The 25,332-nt window shown below is 43.6% G+C and overlaps 4 protein-coding genes across 5 annotated transcripts; 3 read left to right on the forward strand and 1 right to left on the reverse strand.

Moving 5' to 3' along the window:
- The first annotated feature begins 267 nt into the window (after positions 1-267).
- LOC127292231 (protein phosphatase 2C 70) lies at positions 268-5,757 on the forward strand. Its single transcript, XM_051321588.2, has 13 exons — positions 268-436; positions 1,455-1,623; positions 1,746-1,916; positions 2,023-2,198; positions 2,685-2,843; positions 3,290-3,430; positions 3,497-3,558; positions 3,694-3,829; positions 4,405-4,499; positions 4,740-4,855; positions 4,923-5,052; positions 5,124-5,178; positions 5,262-5,757. Exons 1-13 carry the CDS (start codon positions 293-295, stop codon positions 5,412-5,414), a joined length of 1,707 nt encoding a protein of 568 aa, XP_051177548.1. The 5' UTR covers positions 268-292; the 3' UTR covers positions 5,415-5,757.
- A 325-nt stretch (positions 5,758-6,082) lies between these two features.
- On the reverse strand, positions 6,083-8,725 carry LOC127292232 (uncharacterized). 2 transcript variants are annotated; one of them, XM_051321590.2, is made up of 6 exons: positions 8,565-8,725; positions 8,277-8,371; positions 7,398-7,477; positions 7,230-7,279; positions 7,023-7,135; positions 6,083-6,684 (listed from the first exon to the last, which is right to left on the reverse strand). In XM_051321590.2, the coding sequence occupies exons 1-6, from the start codon at positions 8,692-8,694 to the stop codon at positions 6,322-6,324; spliced, it is 831 nt and encodes a 276-aa protein (XP_051177550.1). In that variant the 5' UTR covers positions 8,695-8,725; the 3' UTR covers positions 6,083-6,321. The 2 variants fall into 2 exon arrangements, with proteins under 2 accessions (XP_051177550.1, XP_051177549.1); XM_051321589.2 differs by having other exon boundaries at positions 7,230-7,285.
- A 234-nt stretch (positions 8,726-8,959) lies between these two features.
- LOC127292233 (RNA-binding protein Y14B) lies at positions 8,960-13,497 on the forward strand. Its single transcript, XM_051321592.2, has 4 exons — positions 8,960-9,279; positions 11,184-11,320; positions 12,169-12,311; positions 13,181-13,497. Exons 1-4 carry the CDS (start codon positions 9,036-9,038, stop codon positions 13,236-13,238), a joined length of 582 nt encoding a protein of 193 aa, XP_051177552.1. The 5' UTR covers positions 8,960-9,035; the 3' UTR covers positions 13,239-13,497.
- Positions 13,498-19,880: 6,383 nt separating this feature from the next.
- LOC127292234 (adenylate isopentenyltransferase 5, chloroplastic) lies at positions 19,881-21,479 on the forward strand. The gene has a single exon (XM_051321593.2). It carries the CDS (start codon positions 20,009-20,011, stop codon positions 21,047-21,049), a length of 1,041 nt encoding a protein of 346 aa, XP_051177553.1. The 5' UTR covers positions 19,881-20,008; the 3' UTR covers positions 21,050-21,479.
- Positions 21,480-25,332: the final 3,853 nt, after the last annotated feature.

Raw genomic sequence — 25,332 nt, forward strand, 5'->3', positions numbered from 1 at the left:
TCTACATAATAATGTACATTTGTGCCATTGTCGTAATGTCGATTGTATCATCAACACAAAAAACAACAACACCGTCGATGATTTTGACACAGACGACTGTCACGACATCACCATCAGACAAATCTCTGATCAAATCCGGCTTCAACACGAAACCCCACCACGTGAAAAGACAAATAAACCTGCAGAAACCAAACACAAGTTTAGCAATTAGCCCCCTGTGCGCGAGCGAACATAAAGAAAGTGTCGACGCCCGCCTGCGCGGCCCCCACGCCACCGCCCTCCCCGCCCGCCCATGGCCATTTCCCCCCTCGCCGTCAGCGGGGCCGCCGTCGCCACGCTCGCCGTCCTCGGCCTCGCCGTCTTCGCCTGCCGCCGGTGGCGCCGGGGCGCGCCGCCCGCGCCGCCTCCGCCCACGGCCGCCTCCCCCTCCTCCCAGGTCAGAGACCATCCCTAGGGAATCCCCCCTTCGTTTCCTTCGCCCCCTTCCGTTTCCCGATCACGGCGGCGGATCTGTCCCTGTGAGTGGCCAGGGTCTTCGCGCCCGTCGTTCTACGGTGCCGCGAATCTCGGTGGCGGTAGTCGGCGGCGATTTGGTTTCGAGGGCTTCGGGGTAGTGGGCGGTCGCCGCGTCCATGGTGGCACGTAGCGTTAGACATTTGGGCAAGATTGTAGCGGATGAGGGGCCATGCTGATACTGTACCCTGTATCCCCCTTCTCATGCGCTAGACAGTAGTTCGTGGTGGCTGTTGGATTTGGTGTTCGTGATGGTTCATATTCTTGTTATAATATTTGAGGAACATGGGGCTTTGATGGGATCATTAGCCTTGACAACTAGGGTTATCGATCTAAACTGCGTCAGAACCCGGGGAGGTGTTGCGTGACTCAGCTGCCATGTTCTTCGGTGGACTGGGGACAAATGGGACGAACTATGATCATTTTGCATCTTTAAGCTTACCAGTTAGTGCTTCTCTCATTGCAATGAACTGGCCTTCTATCTACCCTAGTAATTTCATCCGTTCTTGTACTAAAACCATTTCCCATGTTCTTGTACTTTAAGCCATCTTCACCACAGTACGCGATCAACTTAAATGCTTCACGATGTATATCATGTTAAATGAGTAGTAACATTGCGTCTCTTATGGTTGGGCATGAGAACAACTACCTTCTGATCCACCCAAACAAATAACTGGTACTGGCGCTATAAAAAACCCACCGCCGTTCTTTCTTGCGAAGAGAATGAACTATTATGTGTCTTTTTAATCCTACAATTGTTTCGTAGAAGATAAGAAAACTTACGATGTTTCTTTTCAAAAAAACTTTGGCTGTTGTAATGCAACTATGTGCAAATATTATCGCAGTGGATGTAATGGATAAAAAATAAAAAGTAAATATATATTCTTTCAATGGAAGATGGTGGTATTGTATGTCTGATTGATATCACTCTTTGCTTGCAGGAAGATGATATCTACAGGCCTCTCATATCAGATAATTTGGAGGACCACTCAGGCTCAAGCAATAATCATTGCAGCAGTACTACTGCTGCTGAATCCGGAATTTGGAAAAATAGGAGTAGCACTTCACCAAGGACACATAGACACCCCACCGAATCTCACCTCATTGAAGGTAGGTCCAGACTTACACCTTGATTTTCATCATTGGATTATACAGAAGCAACCCATTTACCCAGATCCTCTATTGAACATCATCATAAAATTTTAAAATATCTGGTTCTTACAATCTCACAGGAGAAATTCACGTGATTGATGTTACAAACGGTACACCGGAAGAGCTTCATTTGGGAAGTACACTTAAGCGTCCAGCAGAAACATGTGTACCAACGCCTGAGGTGAAGCACATTAGAAGGGCTTCTGAAGAGAATAATAATGGTGGCATTCCTGTGAAGGATATTACAGTTGGTAAAACGTCATTTCATCAGTTGGATATTCTAATGGCCCATATATGTTGCAAATATTGTATTACTTGCATATACTCATGATGTTTAATCATTTGCTAGGAGTGCAGGAAGCCACCTAGCCTTGGAGGTCATAGCTGGTCCATCTCATGGAATAAACCGCTACCTGCAGTCAGATAATACATCCATGCTCCCGATGACTCTTGGAAGAGTTCCTCAAAGTAATTTGGTGTTAAAGGATTCTGAGGTGTCAGGAAAGCATGCACAGATTAACTGGAATGCAAATGTAAGTTGCTCACATCATTTCTTATTTTTTTCACCTTCAGCATGCTACTGTATCCAAACCTTAGATCATTTTGAAAATTGACATATCTGTGGAGGTAATTGGCGGAGTGTTTATTTGCTTCTACTGGAACTTTTAGTGCTTTAATTTTCATTTTTTTACCGGTTTGCGGAGTTCCTAAATCCCAACTCCTGTTTCTGCTGTCAGTGATGATGCTACAATTCTTCTTAGATTGATGCTACACTACATATTTAGGACATTTCGTTTGTTTACAAATATGATTTCTTCTGGCATTTCCAGATCGCAGATTATATGTCCCTTGATTCATAAATCAGAACGGAGGTGGGCAGACTTTGCCATTTATGAGCACCTGACCAGTCTCCCAAAATTAACATATTCCGTTCATATCATCATAAAGCATATGTACCTGCGAATATTTCTAGTATTCTTCCGTTCCCATCCGATCAAATCGTTACTCTTATATTGCAGGCACTGAAGTGGGAACTTGTGGACATGGGCAGTTTAAATGGAACTTTCTTGAATTCCCAGCCAGTTAACCACCCTGATGTTGGCTCTAGGCGCTGGAGTGAGCCTGCTGAACTTAAAGATGGCGATATTATAACACTTGGAAGTTCATCAAAAGTATCAGTAAGTACTATTTTTTTAATGTTATCAGTGAGTAAATTACATAAAACTAGCAGAATCTTTGACTGGCCATGGCCCCACTATTTCTAATCATGCTCATGCTTTCAATGTTTTGGTGTACAAGACATTCAAACTTATATCCTTCTGCTAAAAAAGAAACTTCTGTTGAACTCTGCGTTTGTTCCCATATAAATTGAATTATATCCTGTTCAAAGTGGCATGGTATACTCATAGTCAAACATGTTACCATCCTCAGTTATAGATCTTGTTACCAGTTCAGTTGATAAGCTGACCTATCTGTCATCATGTGCCACGAGAATTGAAGCCTATAGGCGCAAGAACGTCTGGAACTCCACGATTTAATTCTCGCATTCATTTGTTTCTTAGATTATTTATCAGAGTATGTTTTTTCTATGGATTATAAGTTTCTAATAATGCTACCTCACTAGGTTCAAATTTCACTACAAAATCAACAAGTGCCAGTTGGAGTTGGTATGGCTTCTGATGCAATGATAGCCCGCCGAACTGGACAGAAACTTCCCATGGAGGATGTCAGCTGCTATAAGTATCCTCTTGCTGGTGCGGAACAGGTATGTAAGTAATATAAATGATTTTCGAAATAGTTGAATTCATTCTGATTTAGATTTTCTGCACAGTTTGGTCTGTTTGGCATTTTTGATGGCCATGGAGGGGATGGGGCTGCAAAAGCTGCCAGCAGGTAAACTATTTTTGTCTATCCGTTTGATGGAGTGCACATCATGATTTTATCCTGCATGAGTTACTTTAACATATGTTTGGCTTTGGGTGAGACGATGATCTATATGTTGAATTGATGATGGCTTTTGTTGTGTAGGATTCTTCCAGAGAATGTTGCGAACATTCTGTCTCAACAGGAAACAATAGAAGGAGTTCTCACATCTGGCAATGCTTCAGATGTCCTTAGATGTGCCTTTTCCTTGACGGAAGCTGCACTCAATCATCAGTATGAGGTTTTCCTTTTATCTAGCTTTCTTGCCTGGTGTATGCATTTTAGTACTGCCAAGTTATCAGCATGTTGCCTGTAATCATATTGCTAGGAAGTCTATAAATTTGATGAAAACATGAAATCAGATTTTATCCACACACTTATTTGGTATAATTGATTTTATCCAAACATGTAATCATAGATATGCTTGACTTGTGATCCTTTTTTTCCTTATCTGATATGTTATCATTTATTTATCCTTCAACCTTCCTTGGCTGTGTAATTCCCTGATATATTGGTTTTCTATATATATGAAAAGAAGAAGAACTCTGGGTCTTTAATAAAAGTGTACATGAGGCTCTGGGAAGTCAGTAGTCACTAGTCAGTGAAGATTCCGTAGACCCTTGGGCAAAGAATTGCTGATTTCTTGAGTTTTGAGTCTGACTAAAGCACACTTTTTGGCAATGTCTAGGCTGCAAATTGGCTGTCTACTTATACACGATCTTCAATTAGATGCTGTACTTACAAGTAGTAGAAGTACCCTTTTCCATTTCTTGAACACATGAACTTGTATGGCTCATGCCTGTCTATCTCTTACAGGGTTGTACAGCAACTGCGCTTCTTATTTGGTTTGATAAGAACAGAGATTGCTTTGCCCAATGTGCTAATCTCGGTGACTCAGCATGTATTATGAAGTAATAACATCTCTTGTTCTCTCAAAGATATTTCATTATTTTCTCTTGAATATAATCAGTAGTCACTTCTTGTAACACAAAATGTGCATTTCCCTTATCCTTTATAATTCAGAATTAACTAATGTCTCTATTCTCTTCTACATAAAGGATTTGATAACATAAATATACTTGGGCCATGCTTGTGTATTCTTTTTTTTCTGAAACTCTATATAACACCAACTATTTGTATGCCTCTTTCAGTGTCGATGGGAATTCAATTGCAATGACAGAGGATCATCGAGTAGTTAGTACAACAGAGCGAGAGAGGATAGCAAAATTAGGACCTCCCCTGAAAGACGGTGAAAGCCGTATATGTGGTATGTTACCTTTACCTGTGATGCTGACTTGACCAGCTGTGATGTTAAAATCTCTTTGTTTTTGCAGGACTAAATCTTTGCAGGATGCTTGGAGACAAGTTTCTCAAAGAGCAAGATCCGAGATTCAGCTCAGAACCATATGTGAGCCCAGTGGTGCACATCACAAAATCATGCTCAGCTTTTGCCCTTATTGCTAGGTAATACAAATTTCCGTAGCTGCTAATGCTTATGCTGCATCCTTTGCCTGACTTGTTTTGTGCTACTGCAGCGATGGCCTATGGGATGTCATTAGCGCGAAAAGAGCAGCACAACTTGTCCTTGAAGTAAGATATTAGTCGGCATTTGTTCATATTGATCTCATTACTCTTCGGTCGTTTGATGCTAGTTTTATTTGCTGGTTTTGCAGTATAAGGAGAGGAACAAGGACCAAATACTTTCAGCAGACAGAGTAGCAGAGCACGTGTTGAGTGAAGCCAGGAATTTGCGGACAAAGGACAACACATCCGTGATATTCGTGGACTTTGACGCTATGAGAATGGGTCCCCGAACTGCCAGTTGATCAATCCATTGATTCTAGAAACCGCCTTACTGGCTGCTTCAACCCCATTGTTTTGTTCTTTCCCCTTTCTCTTATTTTTTGTCCATTACCAGAGTTTGCATCTTGCTGAGGCCAAGTACAACGGTTTTTCTCGTCTGCAAATACTTGGAGAGCTCTTTTGTACGGATGTGCCTGTAGAAATGCTAATGTGTTAATGAACTTCACATCCTTGGACATGCAACTATATGCTCGGACAAGGCTGCCCAGATATAGCAGTAGAATCTTTTGTGTTGAACATTTAAGATGGCTGTAGGCACAAATCCATTATCTTGTTGAGCAGATGCAAAATGTGCCTCCGTACCAAGCTTGGTATAATGTACATTCCTATTTCTGTGAAACAATGCTTTTTACAAGATAAATTTTCTCATTTTTACATAGATCACAAAAATTATTGATTTTTCGTGAAACCTGACGAATGCCATATATTATGGAGATGTATATGTAGAATTTATTTTCAAAATTTTTTGACAACTCGAAAAATAATTTTTTCGTATAGGGAGCATATGCACCCGAGAGCCGAATTGAATTTCCGCATAATAAGGCAATATTAAAGCAATGCTATATGTGCAGGCCCTGTTGCCACCTAACCTTGTCAAAATTTGCTAAGTTTCGCTCAGGACAAAACAATATGCACAATATTTGAAACAGATATATCATAAAATATAGTAACCTGTGATCATTCTGAATCGGGTGAACAAACAAGCCAACACAGCAAAGGCCGACCTCTGTGAGAAAAAACAAGCAAACACGGCAAAGGCCGATCTCTGTAAGAACAAACAAGCGAACACAGCAAAGGCCGATCTCTGATTTACACCGGAATATATAACTACAACACCAGCAGAATCTACAGAACAACAATGTCAGATCACTATATCTCACCGCCTGTTTCATCGCTCAGAAGGTACAAGTAGTGATCCTCAAGGGGGCGGTCCCGAGGTAGTGCATCCTGCTCTCTCGCCACATGGGAAGCAGACTCCGTGAATCTCTGGACACGGGCTCTGCTGTACGCATCGATATTCCGTTGTGAGATCAGGAAGAGCTCCACCTCTGCGACGAACCGCGCCGTCCGTCCAAGGAGGAACGGCCTAGCGGTGTCTGAGAGCAAACTCCTGAACTCTTCCCTTGTTTGCTCCGGCAAAGTCTGCTTCAAAGTGTGTAGTTTTTCTTGCCTCTTCATGAAAGACTCGATGACACCATGGATGTGGTAAACAATGGTCTCAACATTCTCGTCCTGCGGAAAATTATAAGTTCAAATTAATTACAATGAACACCTAAAATTGCCAGCATCAAAGTACTCTGGCATGTGCAGATCAGCTGGATTCTTCTGTCCTTTTGACAATGCTGAATGACTGAATGAGTAACGGGTAATACATGCATAGATAAGAAGAGAAGTCCTAACAAGGATCTACAGGAACTACATACAAGAATGCTCAAACATGACAACACTAGCATGATGCTTCATATGCATTTCTTTTTAAACAAGCTAGGTTGACTTACTGGCGGAACTGAAATATGAAAGTGCAAATATTGGCTATAGAACAATTGTGCTGCTAATACGTAGCACTGTACCTGTGTCAGAGCCTGAATTTCCTGTCTCAGCCACATTTCAAGCCACGTGTTCTTGCGAAGATACTTCCGTTGCTTCCAGTATTGCTCTACACTAGACGCATCGTCTGGAATCTCTGTTGAAGTTGAGCAAACAAGGTTCATTAATATATGAGATTACTTCTAAAATCGTGAACTCATAAATAAATAAGATTCCAAATTCACAGATACCTCTTGTGTTGTAAATTTGGGATATAAACTCCTGTGTGTCTGAAAGATACCTGCACCTTAATAAAAGTAAGACCAATACACTTATCCATACAACAAGTTTGAGTTTAGAACCGATCTCCAGCGTAGCAACTGCAGAATGCAGTCATACACAATGAGATAGTGACTAACCTCTTCCCCCGGTCCTGCTCTATGTAATGCCTCTGGAATGATTCACCATCAAAAGCATGAATGATTGATACATTCTCAGTCTGCAAGCATCAGAAGGTTACAATATGATCAGGACCAAGTATGCCTCTGGCAAAAGTTTGTAGATACAGTTCTTTGCTAATCAACCGAAAATGGAGGATTCAGACTGTGGCTCCCCCCCCCCCCCCCCCCCCTGTGGCGGCTACTCATAAGAAGAAGGATTGAAAGAGGACTGATCTTTTAGTAGAAATAAAAAGCCTTTTCTCAGACTTCAAGGTCAATGAAAGTGAGATTCAAAATGATTTGACTGGTTCCAAAGCAAACATCCCATTTCTCCTTGCCTGCCTCCCCATGACGAATCCTTTGTCTACCTGGATCTTCAGAGAGCCTCATAGCCAAAAATTAGCAAGCAGAGAAGTCATTTCTTTTCTGTCCGATAATAATCCCCATCTCATGAAATTTTTGATTCCATTTTTATTAATAAAATATAGGGCTGGCCTTTAAGATAGGATTCCATAATTGCAAATTATTTTGTAGGACTCAAAAAGAAAGCAATAAGACTGAAAAGTGGATTTTAGACCTGGCTGACTGACATGTTTACGTCTCATATTGGCTAATGTATTTGGAAGCCCTAGGAACGTCTGTCAAATCTTATAACAGCACACCATACTAACCAAACTTACACTACCTTTTCCATAGAGGACTTATAATAGGATAAAACACGAGAAGTCGAAGAGCAAATGGTCTCTTGCAGTCTGGCATTTCAAGATAGTAAAATAGTTTGAAACTGGGCAAGTGTGCAAAATGGTGGTAGATAAATAAGACAGCTGCTACTGGAGAAGCAGCAAAACCGTGGCTCACCTTGCAGAGGGGGCATTTGACAGAGGACAGAGGCTCTTCATGCTTGCTCGCCACGATCTTCACCCACTGAGTTATGCACTTGAAGCAGAACGAATCTGCAAGAAGCGTTTCGGGTTTGCTCAGGAGTTACCTCGAACCAAGAAATTCCAAACGGCGATTTCGAAATACAGGAGATATCTGCCCCCAACCCGAACCCCCAATTTCTGCAGAGGGCCCCTTGCCCCCCTAGTCCCCTTGCATTGACGAACAGAGTAGAATCTTTGAAGGAGGAGGGGGTGGGAGACTTACGCAGGCAGGCGTCGAGGTAGGCCTCGTCTCTGAAGGATTCAAGGCAGATGGGGCAAGGACACGCAGCGCTCGCGGCCGCCGCCGCCGCGTCGCTGCGGCCAGCACCGGATGCGTCGGCGGCCGCCGCCATGTCTGCAAGTCCAGATGAGTCGGCATCGCACGGTCGCTCCAGGTAAACAGGGGAAGAAGCGCCCGAATGCTACTCAGTTTCATCTCAGCCGTCCGTTCAAGATCCAACGTCCACACAACGGAGCAGGGAACCTAGCCAGATTTGGATTCTGCTAATAATAAATCTCGCGGGGGTCATTACGCAAATATAATCTCCATGTTAATCACTCAGCTCGCCGCTACAGTAATCAGGCTTAGCTCGCGGTTACTTGCCGCCATTATAAGAGGCCCTCTCACGTCGCCGCCGCCACGCTCCACTCGCTCTCTCCCACTCCCTCTCTCTCTCTCGCGGCGGCGGCGGCGATGGCGACGGTCGCGGAGGACGTGGATTTCGCGGAGTACGGCCGGGTCGACGACGACGAGGACGACGACGGGATGGACGAGGACGACGAGGCCGCGGCGCGCGCGCTCCCCGTGCCCCACATCGCCACCCCCGCCTCGGCCCGCGCGCGGGGACGCTTCCTCGGCCGCAGCGCCTCCGTCCTCGCCTCCAGCCGCGACCGCTTCGACTCCATCCCCAGCTCCCCGCACGGCGGCCCCCAGCGCTGTGAGAACCCCCCCTACTCGACCATTTTTTATTTATGTTTTGGGCCTGATCTCTAGGTTCGGGATCTCCGTTGGGCGTTCGCGTTGTTGTAGGTGAATTTGTGTGCTACTTTGGGGTTGGATTCGTGAAAAATTGCGGGGAAGGTGGCAGGCTAGGGTTTGTGGCTGGTAATTTTCGCGAGGGTTCAGGGTTTTTGGTCCGGCGTGCTTGGTCAGATGGGTGTGGTGTTTCATCCCACCCGCGGTACTGCTCGTGTCAGTTGAATTTCAACATCGCTTGAGGAACCAGGGCTGTTTGATGTTTAGACTACCAATTAACCATCGAAATTGAATTCCTTATCGGGCATGTGTATTGTTGGATGCTTCTATGAAAATCCAGATGTATCATCGCAATGTAGGTTCTCTGTTACATGATTCTACATGCTGAGCAGCGAGAACAGCCCTTTTCCACTAATTGATGTTGTTCTGCTGGTTTGGTAGCTGCTGTTTCTGTGCTATGCATGTTTTTGGTAGTTTCACACATTTATATTGAAAGGCTTTTCTGTAGAAAGAAAATGTAATCACAGTTGAATGAATTATCTAGTGTAGTTAGAACAGTAGCGCGAATTGCGGGTGAGAGGGATGCAAATTGTGGAATGATGGTTAGTGTTCTTCTGACCGAATTTAAGAATTACTCGATTCTGTTTGCTGGACTGTATTTTTTGATGGTGTACTACTGTAGTGGGCTACTAAGCCTCCAGGAGCGTAGATGGTGGATCCTATCAGAAGCAGTAATGATATGCAGAAAATGCCAAATGTCATATAAGGATTTGATGCATTGGAATGGTACACTTGAGGTGTGTTGCTGACAGAGGGTCTTACGACTACATTGTTTGAATTAAAATGCATTTTCTAGTTGCAATCATGTAAGCGTCTTTATATTTTTTGGTTGAAAGGTGAACACTAGAATGATTTAGAATTCGAAGGAAGGATTGCAGAATATTATATGAACAGTTAGGTACAAACAGACCATGGACTGCCAGCTAAGACTAATATGTTGGCACACAGATTCAAATGGTGTCTCGCTTGCATTTACACTCTCTGTCACCTTCATTTGTGGTGGGTTGGGCCTCATATATGCAGTTTTGCATTTTGGCCGATTCTGTTTAGAATGAACTATATTTTATTTACCAGTGTTACTTAGTTGTACTACTGAAAATTGTAGCTGGTATTGTCTTCCAGATTTTTAGTGTTTCCTTGAAGCCTGAATAAGCACCACATCAAAACAAAGACAAATGACAGAATTGAAAGTTTTGGACATAACAGGGATGTGTTTCTGAATAAATTTTGTATTTCTACACAATGATGTGACGGTTGATCCAATGCGTATGACACTGCTTATTTTGTTTCCCACTATGCTTCTTGTATGCCAGCCCGTGGCATTGTGCTTAAGTTGTTTACATACTATTACCTCCGTTCCGAAATATAAGCCTTTTTTAGAGCTACAGCCTCTCTAAAAAGGCTTATATTTTGGAACGGAAGTAGTACTAGGTAAGCAACCATGTAACTGCAACAATGGATTTGCCTAACATTCTTATGCACCGAGGAACATGCATGCATTGCTGTTCCTTCTGCTCCTGGCTTACACAAGCTACTTTTCCATACCCCGTAAAGTGCAAACCGGCATAAGTAACAGATCATCTACAGATTTGCCCAGATCAGCTTAGCTGATCACTTGCTGTAGGTTTTATTTGCTGTAATCTATGTGGTTGTGTTGAACTTTGCTTCTGATATCATGCTCAATTGCTTATTATAATTGATTGATTCTCTTTCTTGTAGTGATAGTTTTTTTTTTTGTTAAAGTAGTGATAGTTGACTTGTGTGTTTATAATACTATTACTAATGGAAAAATTTGTTGATCTGTAGCAATTGAAGGATGGATAATACTTGTCTCGGGTGTGAAGGAAGATGCAGAAGAAAGTGATATATACGATGCTTTCTGTGACTTTGGTCATGTCAAGGACTTGCATTTGAATCTGGAACGCCGCACTGGATATGGAAAGGTAATTTTGATAGTTTTACTCTGACAAGCTTACTGCAGTAGAGGTTTTTTTGGCAGAATGCAATACCAGTTGAGCTTCATCGACAGAACATGTTGTGATAAAGCTATGTTCACTGGTATATACTAAATTTTGTCTTGAAGTGGCCCTGTTTAGAAATTAGGATCAGCGGGGGTGGTAGCTTCTAGCTTGTCTACCATGTGACCATGGTTTTTGAGTTTCTGTGTAGTCGATGTCGCAGGTTTGGCAACTTGGTTTAACTCGGCGACTCAAAAACCTTGCATGCATGGCAGTTAAATGCTCCCTATGGACTGTGTTATGCTGTGGTCAGAGGACTCCAACAGCATGAAATTGTTTGATATGTTCAGTGCATTGTTAAAATTTCTTGAACATAAAGCCACCTCCATTTATTTTCACCAATTTGTGCATGTATCTCCGAGTTATGACTAGCAGTAAATAAGAACCAAGAGCTTCATACACGCATTACCCAGAATTACAGCGATCCCAGACTAGTTTGGTGTATGATCCTAGCACATTGTTATGTCTAAGTGAACATTATTTCGAGGAATGATTGAGATGTGTTTTTTTTTTAGATCAGATCCATTGAGGTTTTAGTGTAAAGTACTGGTTCAAGAAGGCAGCCTGCTATAGTGCTATGTATCTTTGGTCGCAGTTTTATCATAAATGAACTCGCTGCAGTGACATGCTTGGTCAAGATTATTAGTTTGCATTTACTTCCAAGAAAGACTGTTAACCGGCTACATTTTTGCAATGGAGATCATGCTAAATATGCTCTTGTTTGTGAATAAACTCTGATTTCTCTCCACACGTCTGTTTTTTCTGTTCAACAGGGATATGTATTGGTTGAATATGAAAGCTTTGAGGAAGCACAAACTGCAATCAGAGCAATGGATGGGAAGCAGCTGTTAACAAAGACTATCCATGTTGATTGGGCATTCAACAGAGGTCCCATCCAAAAGGTCACGAGTACGAGGTGCGAATCTACCGTGCTTTGTTAAAATGCTTTGGTAAACTTTTGTGTCAATTTCACATTGTACCTCATTTGGTCACATGTCCGTTCTGATAATGTCTTGCTATGTGTCTTTTATTTACATCTGCAATAATATGATTGATATATGTTACCATATTTATCCTTGCCATAGACCTGTCCTGAAATTCCTGCAAGCAAGATCAATTGTTTTTCACTTGTTAGCTAATTTTCCACGATCTAGTTTGTCTTGGTTATTTACATCAGTAGTGCATCGAGACATGCGACATTTGGCGTAAAATAGGACTAATTTCTGTGTATCTGATACGTGGAAGATAATTACATAAAATAATCTTTCCTTTTCCAGCTGTAAGGTTCAACATTTGTGAAATACTTAAATGATGCAGCATTTTTAGTTTTCCTTTTCCAGCTGTAAGTTTATCTTTGTGTGAACACAAGCTTTTTGTCCACTCGTGGCCTCATGATTATGAGTTGACGGGAGATGATAACAGTTGTTTCAGTAATGAACCTAGGCCAAGTTGTATAAAAAAGAAACAAAAGTCGAGTCCAAACTCTTGCCGATTTCTCGAGACATCCTGTTATTCCAAATAGCATTGCCTGATGTGAACCGTAAGAGAAGACAATGCCTTTACCTCCCCTAGATGCCTGTGAGCATTGAGCTTCATGCATCGTTGATGCAGTGGTCAAGGGCAATAAAGCTTCCATTATCTAAAAAGTTATAGATGCCATGGCCATATATGTTGTGGATGTGCAACTTGCTCAAATTCTATTTTTGTTGTTGATTCTGCTCTCCTGTCACGTGAAATGTTTGCTGTCTTGAGTCTGCTGACTACCTTTTTTTTTGTTCCTCACAGGCCAGTACGCGGACGCTCTAGGACTCCACCTCGCAGGCTCGCTGCGTTGACATACTGAAGGGGGGACTACTAGGGCTGCAATCTCTGACCAGTCGTGGTGGATGTTTTTTTTGGGTAGTTGCCAGGAATCGCTAGATTTGGTGTTAACCATCGTCTTTGGCAGTATGCAGTAACTGAATGAACGGAGTATCGTCCAGAACCGAGTCTGATTCTGCTGGCCTGATTTTATCTGTACTAAGCTTGTTCAGCTTAGCTCCCAGACTTTGATATTGATCGCTTGATGGAGGTCTGGCAATCCAACTGAGAACCATTTTGTTTGTGGTGATTGTATGATGCAGGCATTATGCGTAAATTGAACCTGAAACAAACGTATTCTAGATATCCTTCTTAGCGCAACTTACCTGTTCTCTTTTCTCGGACTCATAAATCAAATTTATGTTCAAAATTCTGTGGCGTCATATGGAGCCTGTCCGAGTTTCCTGATGACAAATATGTCCATGTCCGTCAAGGTGTGCTTGTAGGCTCCCTCGGTACCCTGCACTTCCATCCATGTCTCGGCCGTTTTCGACGGCTTGAAATCTTCTGCGCGGGACCACATCCGTATTGTTTCGACTTTCCTCGGAAGTGTCTGGTCACTTCACTGTTCAACGGAAGGACACTCCTGTTTCAGGCGGCCCTATCTTCTTTTTGGTTGAGAATGAGGCCTTTGTAGTGTAGTGTCTGTACTGCTCAATCTGCGCGATGAGCATGTGAGCTTGTGGATAAAACGATGTGAACTGATGGTATGGATGGACTGTAACCTGCCAAGTTGCTGCATAGCTCCCCTCTCCGTCGCACGCATATATGCCCAGGCCACTGATGCAAGTGCGGCGCGCGGATCCATCCCATCTGGCCACCTGCTGCATCTCATCTCCACGTCCGGTCCCGGTAGGCCCCTGACATGACAGCCATGGCGCGCGCGAGCACGAGGGGAGTCGCGCTCGTAGTCGTAGGTCGTAGCCTCGGGCCGCCACACGCTCGGAGATGAAAGCCCTGGCTGGATCGACGCCGTCGTCCTCATCTTGGCACCTCCTGTCGCTCTCCGATTGGCCCCGCCGTCGTGCGCGAATGATTGCGCGCTCCGGCGGCCACCACCACCACCAGTCCACCACCGGGTGACGTCGATCGTTTCCATCGGCAGCAGGTACCTACTAGCCTAGGCCTCCAGGCCTCCACGATCGATCCATCGACGGATGTGACGCGAATCCGGACACGGCCGCCGTACACGGGGGGGGGGGGGGGACGCCGGAAGGACCGACGGGGAGAGGTCGCGATTCCCCCAAGCGAAAGCACCCGCGCCGCGTCGATCGCGCACGCGGATCGCATCGCCGTAATACCTCTGTCGCCGCCCCATGGGATGGCCGTCGCGTCAACCCGCGCCTTTCGGGCTCGCCGCGTCGATCGTTTCTCCGCCACCCCCCCGTGGGCCGTGGCGGCTGGCTTCCCCCCTTTGTCGTGAGCCGGATAGATATCCCCTCGCTTCACTACTTCACCATGAAAAGTACTCGCACCGTCTATTTGGAATTTGTCTAAATTTGAATATATCTAAACATATATTTAAATTTAGACAAATCGCAGACGTCCAGTACTTTTTCTCTGTGCCTAGTTATCCTTCAACTCTATTCCTACGAATAACCCACCCACCCATTTTAATACTCTCTCTATACATCTGAGATTTGTGTAAATATGAATGTATCTGCTCTAAAAAAAAAAGAATGTATCTAGACACCAAATAGTATCCGGATACATCCGAGTTTTTACAAACCTCTGTGTGGGACAGATGGAGTACTATAACCTTCTACTCCCTCGGTTCATTAAATATTATATATGTTTTAGTTTTTACAAAATTTATCTATTTTAGTATGTATCTAGTCTACTTTTACTGTGTAGCTTCACTTATCATGGTGTGTATCTAGTTCACTTTGAAGCAGAAACTCAATTCGGCTCCCGGGTGCGTATGATCCGAAGCCGCACCCACGCCGCTCGACGCCGGCGGCAAGCATCGCCGCACCCGGCCACCTCCCCGACGCTCGCGCCCACCGCCGTCGCCAGACGCGCCCGCCCGTCTCCGCCGACGTCCGCGGCCGCCGCCGCCCGACGCGCCCGCCTCGCGGACGCCCCATGCGGCCGCCTCCGCCCGACGCGCGCGCCCGCCACCGGCCCACACTGCCCCACGCGCCCGACGCCCGCTCCATGTCTTCCTCGCAACCATCACAACCACAACATGTTAGGGGCGTTACAGACATTTCTCAACCCAACACATCAAACTAGCTAAATTCACAGAAGCCAAAAAGGAATACAAGAAGTCACCTTCTTTCAGGTTCCCCACGCCATAGATTCTTCCCACAATTTTCCAAAAGCTAGCTTCTCTAGAAGCAGAAGCTAAAAAGAAGGGGATCTTAACCTCTCTCCGAATGATACAATCAAGTTACTCATTCGAGAGTCCTCTCGATAGTACGACCAACTACCAATAACTCGGTCTCCCAACTACACGTGAGACCGGTAAGAGGGAAACTCTATAAAGAACAAACGTTAACCTTGCTCATTCCACTTTATCTAGATGATGAAGAACTTGACCGCTTTAATATGGAACAACTTTCTTGATTATGCTTGATTGATGAAGAACTTGACCGCTTTAATAAGTATGTGCATATAGATATGAAATTGAATTTCATGCGCATCTTAGCCGATTTAGGATTTGGTGGAGTTTACCCTATATATTGGATCAATGAAAGCAAACATGGCTAACATATACATATAGTAAATACGCATGCATAAGACTTTTAGTAACCAACCAGATATATAATTTGAACAAAACACCAAATAAAACAAGATGACACACAAAAGTGTGACATGAAAATTTGTTGTCCAATCTATGACAAAACACCAAATAAAACAAGATGACACAAAAAAGTGTGACATGGAATTTTTTTTTCCAAATTATATCAAGGAGTAAAATCAACACAAATTGTTTGACCCTACAATTTTAAAAATAAAAAATAAAATCCCAAAGAGAATAAATGATACACAAAACACACATTCTCAAAGACTTATCTCATTTTAAGAAGTTAAAAAAATATCATGTAATGAGATGAGCAACTCCCAAAGAATGAAGGTTCCAACAATTAATTAAACCAAACCCTCCGCAATTTTCATGATGTCACAAAGTACCAAGAAACAAAAGTTTTGTCTTCCAAATAGAAACACTTGAAACAATAGTGTTCTAATAAATATGGGTGAGCTCCCCCAAAATTAGTGCATCGTTTAGGATTTTGCATTTGAATACAAAATGCAAAAATGTAGGATCATCACTCTACCGATACCTATTAAAACTCTAAGAAATTTCAAGTAAAATAAAGGTATCCTTAAAGGCAAGGAAGACACATGGGAGTCAACATAATAAAATTCTTCGAAAAAAATAAAAAACGCAAATTTGAAGATGATCTAAATGTATACCTCATAATATATTATCAACTATACAAGAAAAAGAGGTATTTAGAAAATACTTCCCGATGGTATTTAAAAATATATCCAAGATCATCTTCACAACAAAGAAAGCATATGGTAAAAGATAATAGTTAACCATCATGCAAAGAGAGATTTTTGGTATCTTCAATTAGTTACACGATCATGCAAAACAATGAATAGCGTAACTTGAAGCACGCGGTTTCGCAAAAAGCATATTGAGGAACACATTATGGAAAACCATGCCAAGAAAACCTCTTACTAATAAGATCCAAAAGAATACTAAAATCAATTAAGAAAATTGAAACCTGTTTGAGCAAACATGTCACATAGGAGAAAGATAATTTATAATATCAATTCTATGTGAAACAACCTCGAATGTTTATATTTTCTAGGCTTGTATTATACACAAATCATATTACTCACCTATAATGTGATAAAACAAACACATTTAAAGGGAGCGGGTACGTAACATTCAATGTAAATAGGTAGAATGCATGTTACCAGAAGGATGGACATTGGATATATGATAGAAGCAAGATAATCTAAATGACTTATATTGAGACAATATAATTGACGAAGGTCTCTTTATTCTTCATAAAGTAGACAAGTCTCCAATGCACTCCAACCACACTTATTGATCGAGTTTTGACTTGATGGTCCTAAGAAGTTAGTCACAATAGGCTTGGCAACCCACATGTTTTTCTTTCTTGACACCACTTTTAGCATCGACATATTTGGTAAACACATTGCCAACAGAATCCTTACGAAAAGAAAAAACATCATGTTATCGCCAGATTTTAACCGGGTCAAGAGATGGGCCGTAGTTGAGATGGGATTAGAAGGTGTACACGTAGAATATTTCTAATTCGGCCTCATTACGAGAGTCTGGGCTAGATTGCCCGTGTATCTGTACGTTATGGTAGATTTAGAATTAAGAGATATAGTTTAGTCGTACACGGTCAGGTTATTCCAAAAGTAGAAAGTCCACGGACTATAAATATGTACCTAGGGTTATTGAGAAAGGAGGACGATCACGTTCACAACAAACCAATCTAGGCGCATCGCCACCCCTTGTTTCGAGGGTTTCTTCCGGGTAAGCGCCATGCTACCCAGATTGCATCTTGCGATCTGGGTAGCATACGTTTATTCATTGTTTGTGTGTTGCTCGTACTGAAGCTTTGTTGATGGCGAGTAGCACTGTTATCGTAGGTGTTTTTTGGGCTAGCATCGATACTCTCTTGATGTATTTGCTTAGTCTTGCTATCCCTAGATACCTAGCTGCCCTTGCATCTATCTTAGGTGTAAGGGCAGCATCTTGTTTAGTCTTTATTTAGTAGATTCGATCTGTTATGGTTATTCCTTGTTCTTCAAGGGTTAGTTTGATATCCACATGGTTAGGCCTTGCAAACGGGTTGGACGATCCAGTAGTGCGTAAGGTACGGTTTGCTAAACCTAAAAGAGATGTTCCGGAAATCAACTCTATGTTGGTTTTTAGGCCTTTGCTAGGGCTAGTTTTCTGTCATCTTTCGTGTCTGTCAGGCTCAACTACATGTAAGACGTTCCGGTTATGTGGTGAAAACCCTGAAATCGTCGTAGATCGTTTTAACTTAGTATTGATCAAGCAGGACCACCATGTTATCGTAGATCCAACACGAATCATGGGTGGATCGGCTCCTTGAGCCGATTCACAGGATAACCTGAGAGCCGATCGAGGCTCGTATTTAATGTTTACGTGTCTGCCATGCAGGAAATTAATCGAAGCAATCCATCACCTTCCTGATCAGGTATAGGTCAGGTGGCACGCCCTTGCACCAGCTAGGACGTGTGCCGGAGCTTTGCGGGCCGTCGCTCGAGGGACCAGGGCCCACCAGCAGTCCTGGGAGCCTCCCGGCTCTACGTGTTGCCCGTCGCTGCTCGCCGGTGGGTTTTGCCAGGCAACACATCATCAGTTAAGATATGATTAGATGAGGTACCAATAGTGCAAGAGGAGGAGATGTGGCTTTCTCACGACATATATAGCAAATTCTTCTCTTCTCTTTCTCATCCCTTCATTTCTCCACAATGGGAGAATTAGCTTGATTTTTTTTAGGTAGCGGCCTTTTTTCAACTTGAGGTAAAACTGAGGTTCAACCTGCGGCCGCTTTCCTTTTTTGCTTCTGACTAAGCGTCTTCTTCTTCAAAGGGAAAGATCTAACATAGTGCACTTCAAATTTGCACTCGAAACACACAATCTTGACCAGTTCTTCTTCTTCTTCTTAACACCAACTGTAACTGAATTTTTTTTGGTTGCAACTTCACTTGCAACTCATATGCAGATATCACGATGCAATCGAACGGTGTAGGACTTGACTGAACATGAACTTAGTTCTCGGAGCTAGCTAGAACACGCAAAACTGAGAAAAAAATTGCGTCTTTCTTAGTGTTTGATTAATATAGAGGTTCCTCCGCTCATTAGCAAGGGGCGTGTCTATGTCTTAGTCGACTGAGACTTAACTTATGTTTCAGTCAGTGTGTTTTGATGTGGGCCTAAACAAAGTACAAAAAACAACAAACACAAATCTTGAAGCAGCAAAATCCAACGATGGAGCACATGACTGAGACATAAGCTACGTCTCAGCTAGCTGAAACTAGCAATTCTAAAATAAAATAGATACAATATAAAGAAAAAAGTTACAGTAGTTAGGTAAATGCTAAAATAGTTTCGAAATCTAGATTATCCTATACCAAACGCAGACGGCAACATTAGTGGAGCTTCTTTCGCTCACTTCGCCTTCCTATACTAATAATCAAACTCTAAATTTGCTCCACTAAGCTGAGATTTTTTCCAGTGGCAAGTGATTTGACCGTCGCCGCAAGGCCACCATGGTAACATCATCACTTCACCAGTCACCAACCTCAGACCTCCGTTAAGAGAATGTCGGCGACAGAGCAGTGAGTAAAGACAAATTACCAGCTTTCTCGCCGGCGACGGCGTGAGGCTCAGGTGAGTCTCATGTTGGCTCTCATCTCTTCGCCGGTTAACCCTCCTCCACTACGCCCACTGGTCGCCGCATCCAACTCGCCCAGAGTCCACGTCTCCTTCCAGCTTAAACTAATCCAACCCCTTTCGATTAACCATCGATCTTCCTCACGAGCACTCAGGCTTAGTATCTGCTAAGCACCCCTATAAATACACCATCTCGTCTTCTTCATCCTACACACCCTTGCATTACAAACCAGAGCAAGCGACAACATTCCAACAACACTCTACCAGCGCGCGCCTCCGGCCGGCAGCTTGTGTAGCCTAAGCGAGCATTCCATCAAGCTTAGCATTAACTAACCATGCCGCTCTCCATGGCGCCGCCGGCTGCCCTGGCCTTCCCTCGGATATCGCTGAAGACGATGCCGCCGCCCATCATCGCGCTGCCTGACCGCGCCGACACGATGCGCCCCCCGCCCCCGTCGCTCGTGCTCAGGCACGCGGCCCCGAAGCACAAGGCCGTGGTGGTCATGGGCGCCACCGGAACCGGCAAGTCCCGCCTCGCCATCGACCTCGCGCTGCGCTTCGGCGGCGAGGTCATTAACTCCGATAAGATGCAGCTGTACGATGGCCTGGATGTGGCCACCAACAAGGTTACCCCCGGCGAGTGCGCGGGCGTCCCGCACCACCTGCTCGGCGTCGTGACCTGCCCCGACGACGACTTCTCCGCGGCAGACTTCCGCCGCGAGGCCGCGCGCGCCGCAGCTGGCGCCGCGGCGCGTGGCCGCATCCCCGTTGTCGCCGGCGGGTCTAACTCGTACGTCGAGGAGCTTGTGGAGGGGGATCGCCGCGCGTTCCGGGAGCGCTATGACTGCTGCTTCCTCTGGGTGGACGTGCAGCTCCCCGTGCTGCGCGACTTCGTGGCCCGCCGCGTCGATGACATGTGCCGCCGTGGGCTAGTGGACGAGGTCGCCGCCGCCTTCGACCCGCGCCGCACCGATTACTCCAGGGGCCTCTGGCGCGCCATCGGCGCACCTGAGCTCGACGCCTACCTCCGGTCGACCGGTGCTGGCGAAGACGAGCGAGAGCTCATGCTCGCGGCGGCCATCGACGAGATCAAGGCCAACACGTCCCGGCTCGCGTGCCGCCAGCGCGGCAAGATTCAGCGGCTGGCCCGCATGTGGCGCGTCCGTCGCGTGGACGCCACGGAGGTGTTCCTTAAGCGCGGCGCTGCCGCCGACGAGGCGTGGCAGCGGCTCGTCGCCGCGCCCTGCATCGACGCCGTCCGGTCGTTTTTGAACGAGGACCAAGAATGCAGCATGGTCGCCGCCGCCGGCAAGGCCTCCGTCTTCGCCTCCGCAGCCGGCAATGCCTCCGTCTTCGCCGCCACCGCCGTCGTCTAATACACACACGCACACACCTCCTTCGAACGTACATCCACACAACAGAATCCGCCCGAACGCTTCCTGAACTAGCTGTGATAACACAATCGGCAATCGCCATTGGCGATCAGCACGAGCTCAGCAAGGTAGCCAAGTACAGTACACCCCACGGCGGCGACGGTCAAGCTCTCGATGACCCGCAGCGAAGCAGAGTAAGCTTGTTCTTATACGAGCTGGTCGACTCTGCTCCGGGCTAACATAAATCCTTTTCTCTCCTATTTTTTTGGTACTTTGAGATGAGTGATCGAGATCGAGCGTGTAACTTGAATTTTGGGTTTTTGCCTCAAGAATTAACCCTTTCAGTTGATTGGGGGTGACCGATGTAACAGGCTCTTGTGCAATATAGAGAGAGATGTTAGTAAATAATATAGGCTTAATTTGCTTCCTGAAATTGTTCCTTACGATCAGTTGAGTGTACTCCCTCGCTCGAAATACTCCTTCAATCCGCGAATAGTGTATGTTTTAATAGAGTATGTTTTTCTTTTTTAGAGGTCAATATATTTGACTTCCCGAAAAGGAAATTGTATACTTGCCGCATAACTCATATAAGCACCTCTCAAATTTTGAGCATAACTTTGATGGCAAAGTTGAGTAATAAAATAGGGTTCGTTCTCAGTCAAATAATGTCATTAAATTTCAGTTGCAACATGAGTTATAACTCATGACAAGCACGAATCACGATGCAAATTAAATGGTGCAAGATTTGGCTGAGCACGAAGTTAGTTCTTAGCTAGCTGAGAACTAGCAAATCCCAATAAAATATGAGTAGGTCATACATAAATTGTACCATTGCAAACTTCTTTTGAATATGAATCTGACAATTATATTTGCCATTGCATATAAAATTATATCTTATTTGTCAAATATATGGCTAAGTAAGGCTCAAAATATATGTGGGGGACTTATATATTTGGAAAGATGGACTACTCGCTGGTTTTTATGGCAATCGGAGCTTAATTTTAATACAATGAGTGGCGCTATCAAGATTCTCATTTAGTGTGCACCAGTCGACTACTCTATTTTTCAATATGAATTTCATATAGTACTATGAATCCATGTCCTACAAGGACCATGTCTCAAATTTAAGTTCTGAACTGAATTGCTTTGATCAGGGACTTGGTTACCAAGAGAAATACACGGTTACTTTCCACTAATTGGACCTTCTACGCCCCTCTTGAAAATTGGTTTAACGAACAAAACAATCCCACTTCATTTAAATCTAGGCTGGTTGGTAATTCCAACCTAAAAACTATGTGTTCCCCCTCTGATGGTATCCCATGCCCCAACTCATTTGTCCCAAACTTTGGACCCCCCCCTCCTCCAAAACATATACACAAAATATTTAGATATTATCGATTTTGAAATTCATATTTTGTTTGAGATTCTCGTTTGATATTCAACCGATAATAATTTATGGTAAGTGGTAACCATGGTTACCGGAAATCCCGCCCCCCTTTGAGATATTTTTCTTACTAGTACCCGGGAGGGGGGACGAAACCTAGGTCAAAAAAGCTTAAAAAGTGACAAGTTACGCCACATTCCAAAATTAATCGACTAGACATTTGTTTGCGGATTTGCATCCTCCTATGCAAAGGCCGCAACTGAACTCTAGCGCAACCGATGTGACGATAATAATCGACAAAAGCTTCCACTATCAAAAAAAGAACCTTCGCATGGAGGGAAAAGAGAGAGGTTTATGCAGGCTACAATTTGGTGTGTAGTGGCCGCTCCTTTGATTTGAAAGCCAATTGCTCAGTGCTGTAGTGGTTATGTGGGTTGATTGTGGGGTTGACATTGATCTAATTAGTATATAATTTTCATAGGTATGGCCGTATGGGAGTTGACATCTCATCAGCTTTGGCTGTCATTTTCCAACTCAAGCCAATTTCTTGGTGATGGAAGCATTCCCCATGCATGATTGAGATTAGCTGGGAGAGTGCTTGCGTGTCAAGGTCAAAGCAATCAGGTGGCGGTGCTGTTCCAGCTGTTCTTGTTGCGTGTGCGTACTGTTCCTCAGAGTCAACACTTAACACCAGTCCAGCATGCATGCATGTACAGCCAAACAGGCTTACGGTTTAGTTTTTTTTTTCTTCTCTTTAGCGTGGTCAAAGTCAACCTGTCCCTGCTAGGTCTCCCGTAACGGTAAGTAGTTCACTTTCAGTTTTTTAGCAGGTCAGCGTATAGTAAACTAATACATGAGGATGTGTCATTAGAGTCAATCGTACACTGATAGATCAGCTGCTTGGACACAGCTGATATCTGACAGCAAAAAACGAACTAACCCTTTTTTGCGTTATCTTTTTCTTCAGAAAAGGAATCTCTTGGTGAACACTTGCCATGACTAACCGCTCCGACACTAGCTAAAAGAATGATCACTCATGATAATAGTACTGTATGGATCTGATTTCCAAATTAGGAGCATGTTTTCGTGAGGAAGTCAACCCTATTTTGTGATTAAGAAAGTCAAACTTATTTTGATTAAAAGTCAAAACTTTTCGTGACGAAGAAAGTCAAACTGCTCTGCATAATAGAGGGTCAAACCATTAGCATGGTGTGCAAAAAAACAGAGATGATATTTTACATGAAAGGAATTGATGTTGTAACCTTAGTGGTAATGTCAACATTACAACTTGCAAATCTTCTTTTGGGGCAATGGTTCTATTTCGTAGTGCACCACTGAACTATATATACATAATTAACGAACTAAAGAAAAGTTGCATCTAGTGATAATATATAAGGCATTGAACCGATATTAATTGGCCCCACTGCTTTTGCACTATATTTCATTTTTTATGTGAGAGCAGTTATTAGGTAGTGCCAGTATATGTAAGATTAGACTGATTAGCACCTAGATCAACCAAAGCCAGTCCATGGTATTATCATTTGCTAGAAAACTTTGTGTGTACCACAACCACTTGAGTGGTGTTTTCTTGGCCTTCTGTTTTCTTTTGCTTTATCTTGAAAAGTGGTGATGATTTTTGTGATGAATTGTAGAGAAACGGCTTCCATGAACTGCACATTTCGTTTTCATGCAACAGTCATCCAATCATTAGTTGCTCCACTCCTTATCCATTAATATTATATAAGTTTCTGCTTAGTTGTTGCCCAAAAGCATTTGGCTATATGCATGCAAGAAAAACAGCTGACGTCAATAGTAGTTGGAAGGGACAAAGAACAGTATGCCCCATTTAACAAGCTAACATATAGTTCAGCTAGCCATCTTGCATATGTCTTACTTATATATATATTGTCTCTTCTTGTTGTAGTCATGCTACTTGATGCAGCATATGAAGTTACTCTCAGTAGTGATATTAACCATGGGTAGCTATATTCTTCTGATCATGAACTACATATACACTACACTTGGAAAAAAAAAATCCAAACATAACCTTTGGACAAAATATCCATGGCTGCTATGGTTCTCCGAAACTACAAATTACCCCTGAAAAAATCCAAGAAGAACCTATGAGACAAATTAACCATGGCTGCTATGTTTATTCTAAGTTAGACGTGAGGATGCTTTGCTTGATTAGTACCCACAACAAACAAAAATGTATGTGAGAATGCTTAGCTGACCAGGACATGTATCTATATAATGTTGGTTTTAATATAAACTCCATGTTTAAGGACCACACAAATGGACATCAGCTGCAAGTATTTGATCCAATGACATGTAATACAAAGTACATCTGTACAAAGCCATGATTTTCCATTCTGAGCTATTTGATTGATTATGATGCCCTTGTTATCACCAGATTTTGGACAAATCCAGAGGTGGGCCGTAAGAGAGATGGGCTTGGAAGACTACACGTGGAAGATCTCTGAAGCGGCCTTGCACGGAGAATTTGGGCTAGTTTGCCCGTGTATCTTTAATTATAGTAGATTATGTTTTAGATCAAGATTAGAGTTTGTATCGTGCACGGTGGGATATTCCCACGTTAGAAAGTCCCCTGGACTATAAATATGTATCTAGGGTTTATGGAATAAACAACAACTCACGTTCAACCCAAAACAAACCAATCTCGGCGCATCGCCAACTCCTTCATCTCGAGGGTTTCAATCAGGTAAGCGACATGCTGCCTAGATCGCATCTTGCGATCTAGGCAGCACAAGCTCCACGTTGTTCATGCGTTGCTCGTACTGAAGCGTCTTTGATGGCGAGCAACGTAGTTATCATAGATGTGTTAGGGTTAGCATAGTTCTTCGTATAACATGCTTACGTAGTGCAACCCTTGCATGTCTAG

Source organism: Lolium perenne, chromosome 4 (genome assembly GCF_019359855.2).
Source record: "Lolium perenne isolate Kyuss_39 chromosome 4, Kyuss_2.0, whole genome shotgun sequence".
NCBI lineage: Eukaryota > Viridiplantae > Streptophyta > Magnoliopsida > Poales > Poaceae > Lolium > Lolium perenne.

Bases quoted from the DNA above. Each gene is read 5' to 3' on its own strand.
- LOC127292232 (XM_051321589.2), bottom strand. From the start codon at position 8,694: ATGGCGGCGGCCGCCGACGCATCCGGTGCTGGCCGCAGCGACGCGGCG. The intron at 7,286-7,397 runs GTTAGTCACTAT...ACTTTTATTAAG, and splicing joins GAGCAGGACCGGGGGAAGAG to GTGCAGGTATCTTTCAGACA. The intron at 7,136-7,229 runs GTATCTGTGAAT...CAACTTCAACAG, and splicing joins CCAAATTTACAACACAAGAG to AGATTCCAGACGATGCGTCT.
- LOC127292231 (XM_051321588.2), top strand. From the start codon at position 293: ATGGCCATTTCCCCCCTCGCCGTCAGCGGGGCCGCCGTCGCCACGCTC. The intron at 2,199-2,684 runs GTAAGTTGCTCA...CTTATATTGCAG, and splicing joins AGATTAACTGGAATGCAAAT to GCACTGAAGTGGGAACTTGT. The intron at 3,830-4,404 runs GTTTTCCTTTTA...TATCTCTTACAG, and splicing joins CACTCAATCATCAGTATGAG to GGTTGTACAGCAACTGCGCT.
- LOC127292234 (XM_051321593.2), top strand. From the start codon at position 20,009: ATGCCGCTCTCCATGGCGCCGCCGGCTGCCCTGGCCTTCCCTCGGATA.
- LOC127292233 (XM_051321592.2), top strand. From the start codon at position 9,036: ATGGCGACGGTCGCGGAGGACGTGGATTTCGCGGAGTACGGCCGGGTC. The intron at 11,321-12,168 runs GTAATTTTGATA...TCTGTTCAACAG, and splicing joins GCCGCACTGGATATGGAAAG to GGATATGTATTGGTTGAATA. The intron at 12,312-13,180 runs GTGCGAATCTAC...TGTTCCTCACAG, and splicing joins CAAAAGGTCACGAGTACGAG to GCCAGTACGCGGACGCTCTA.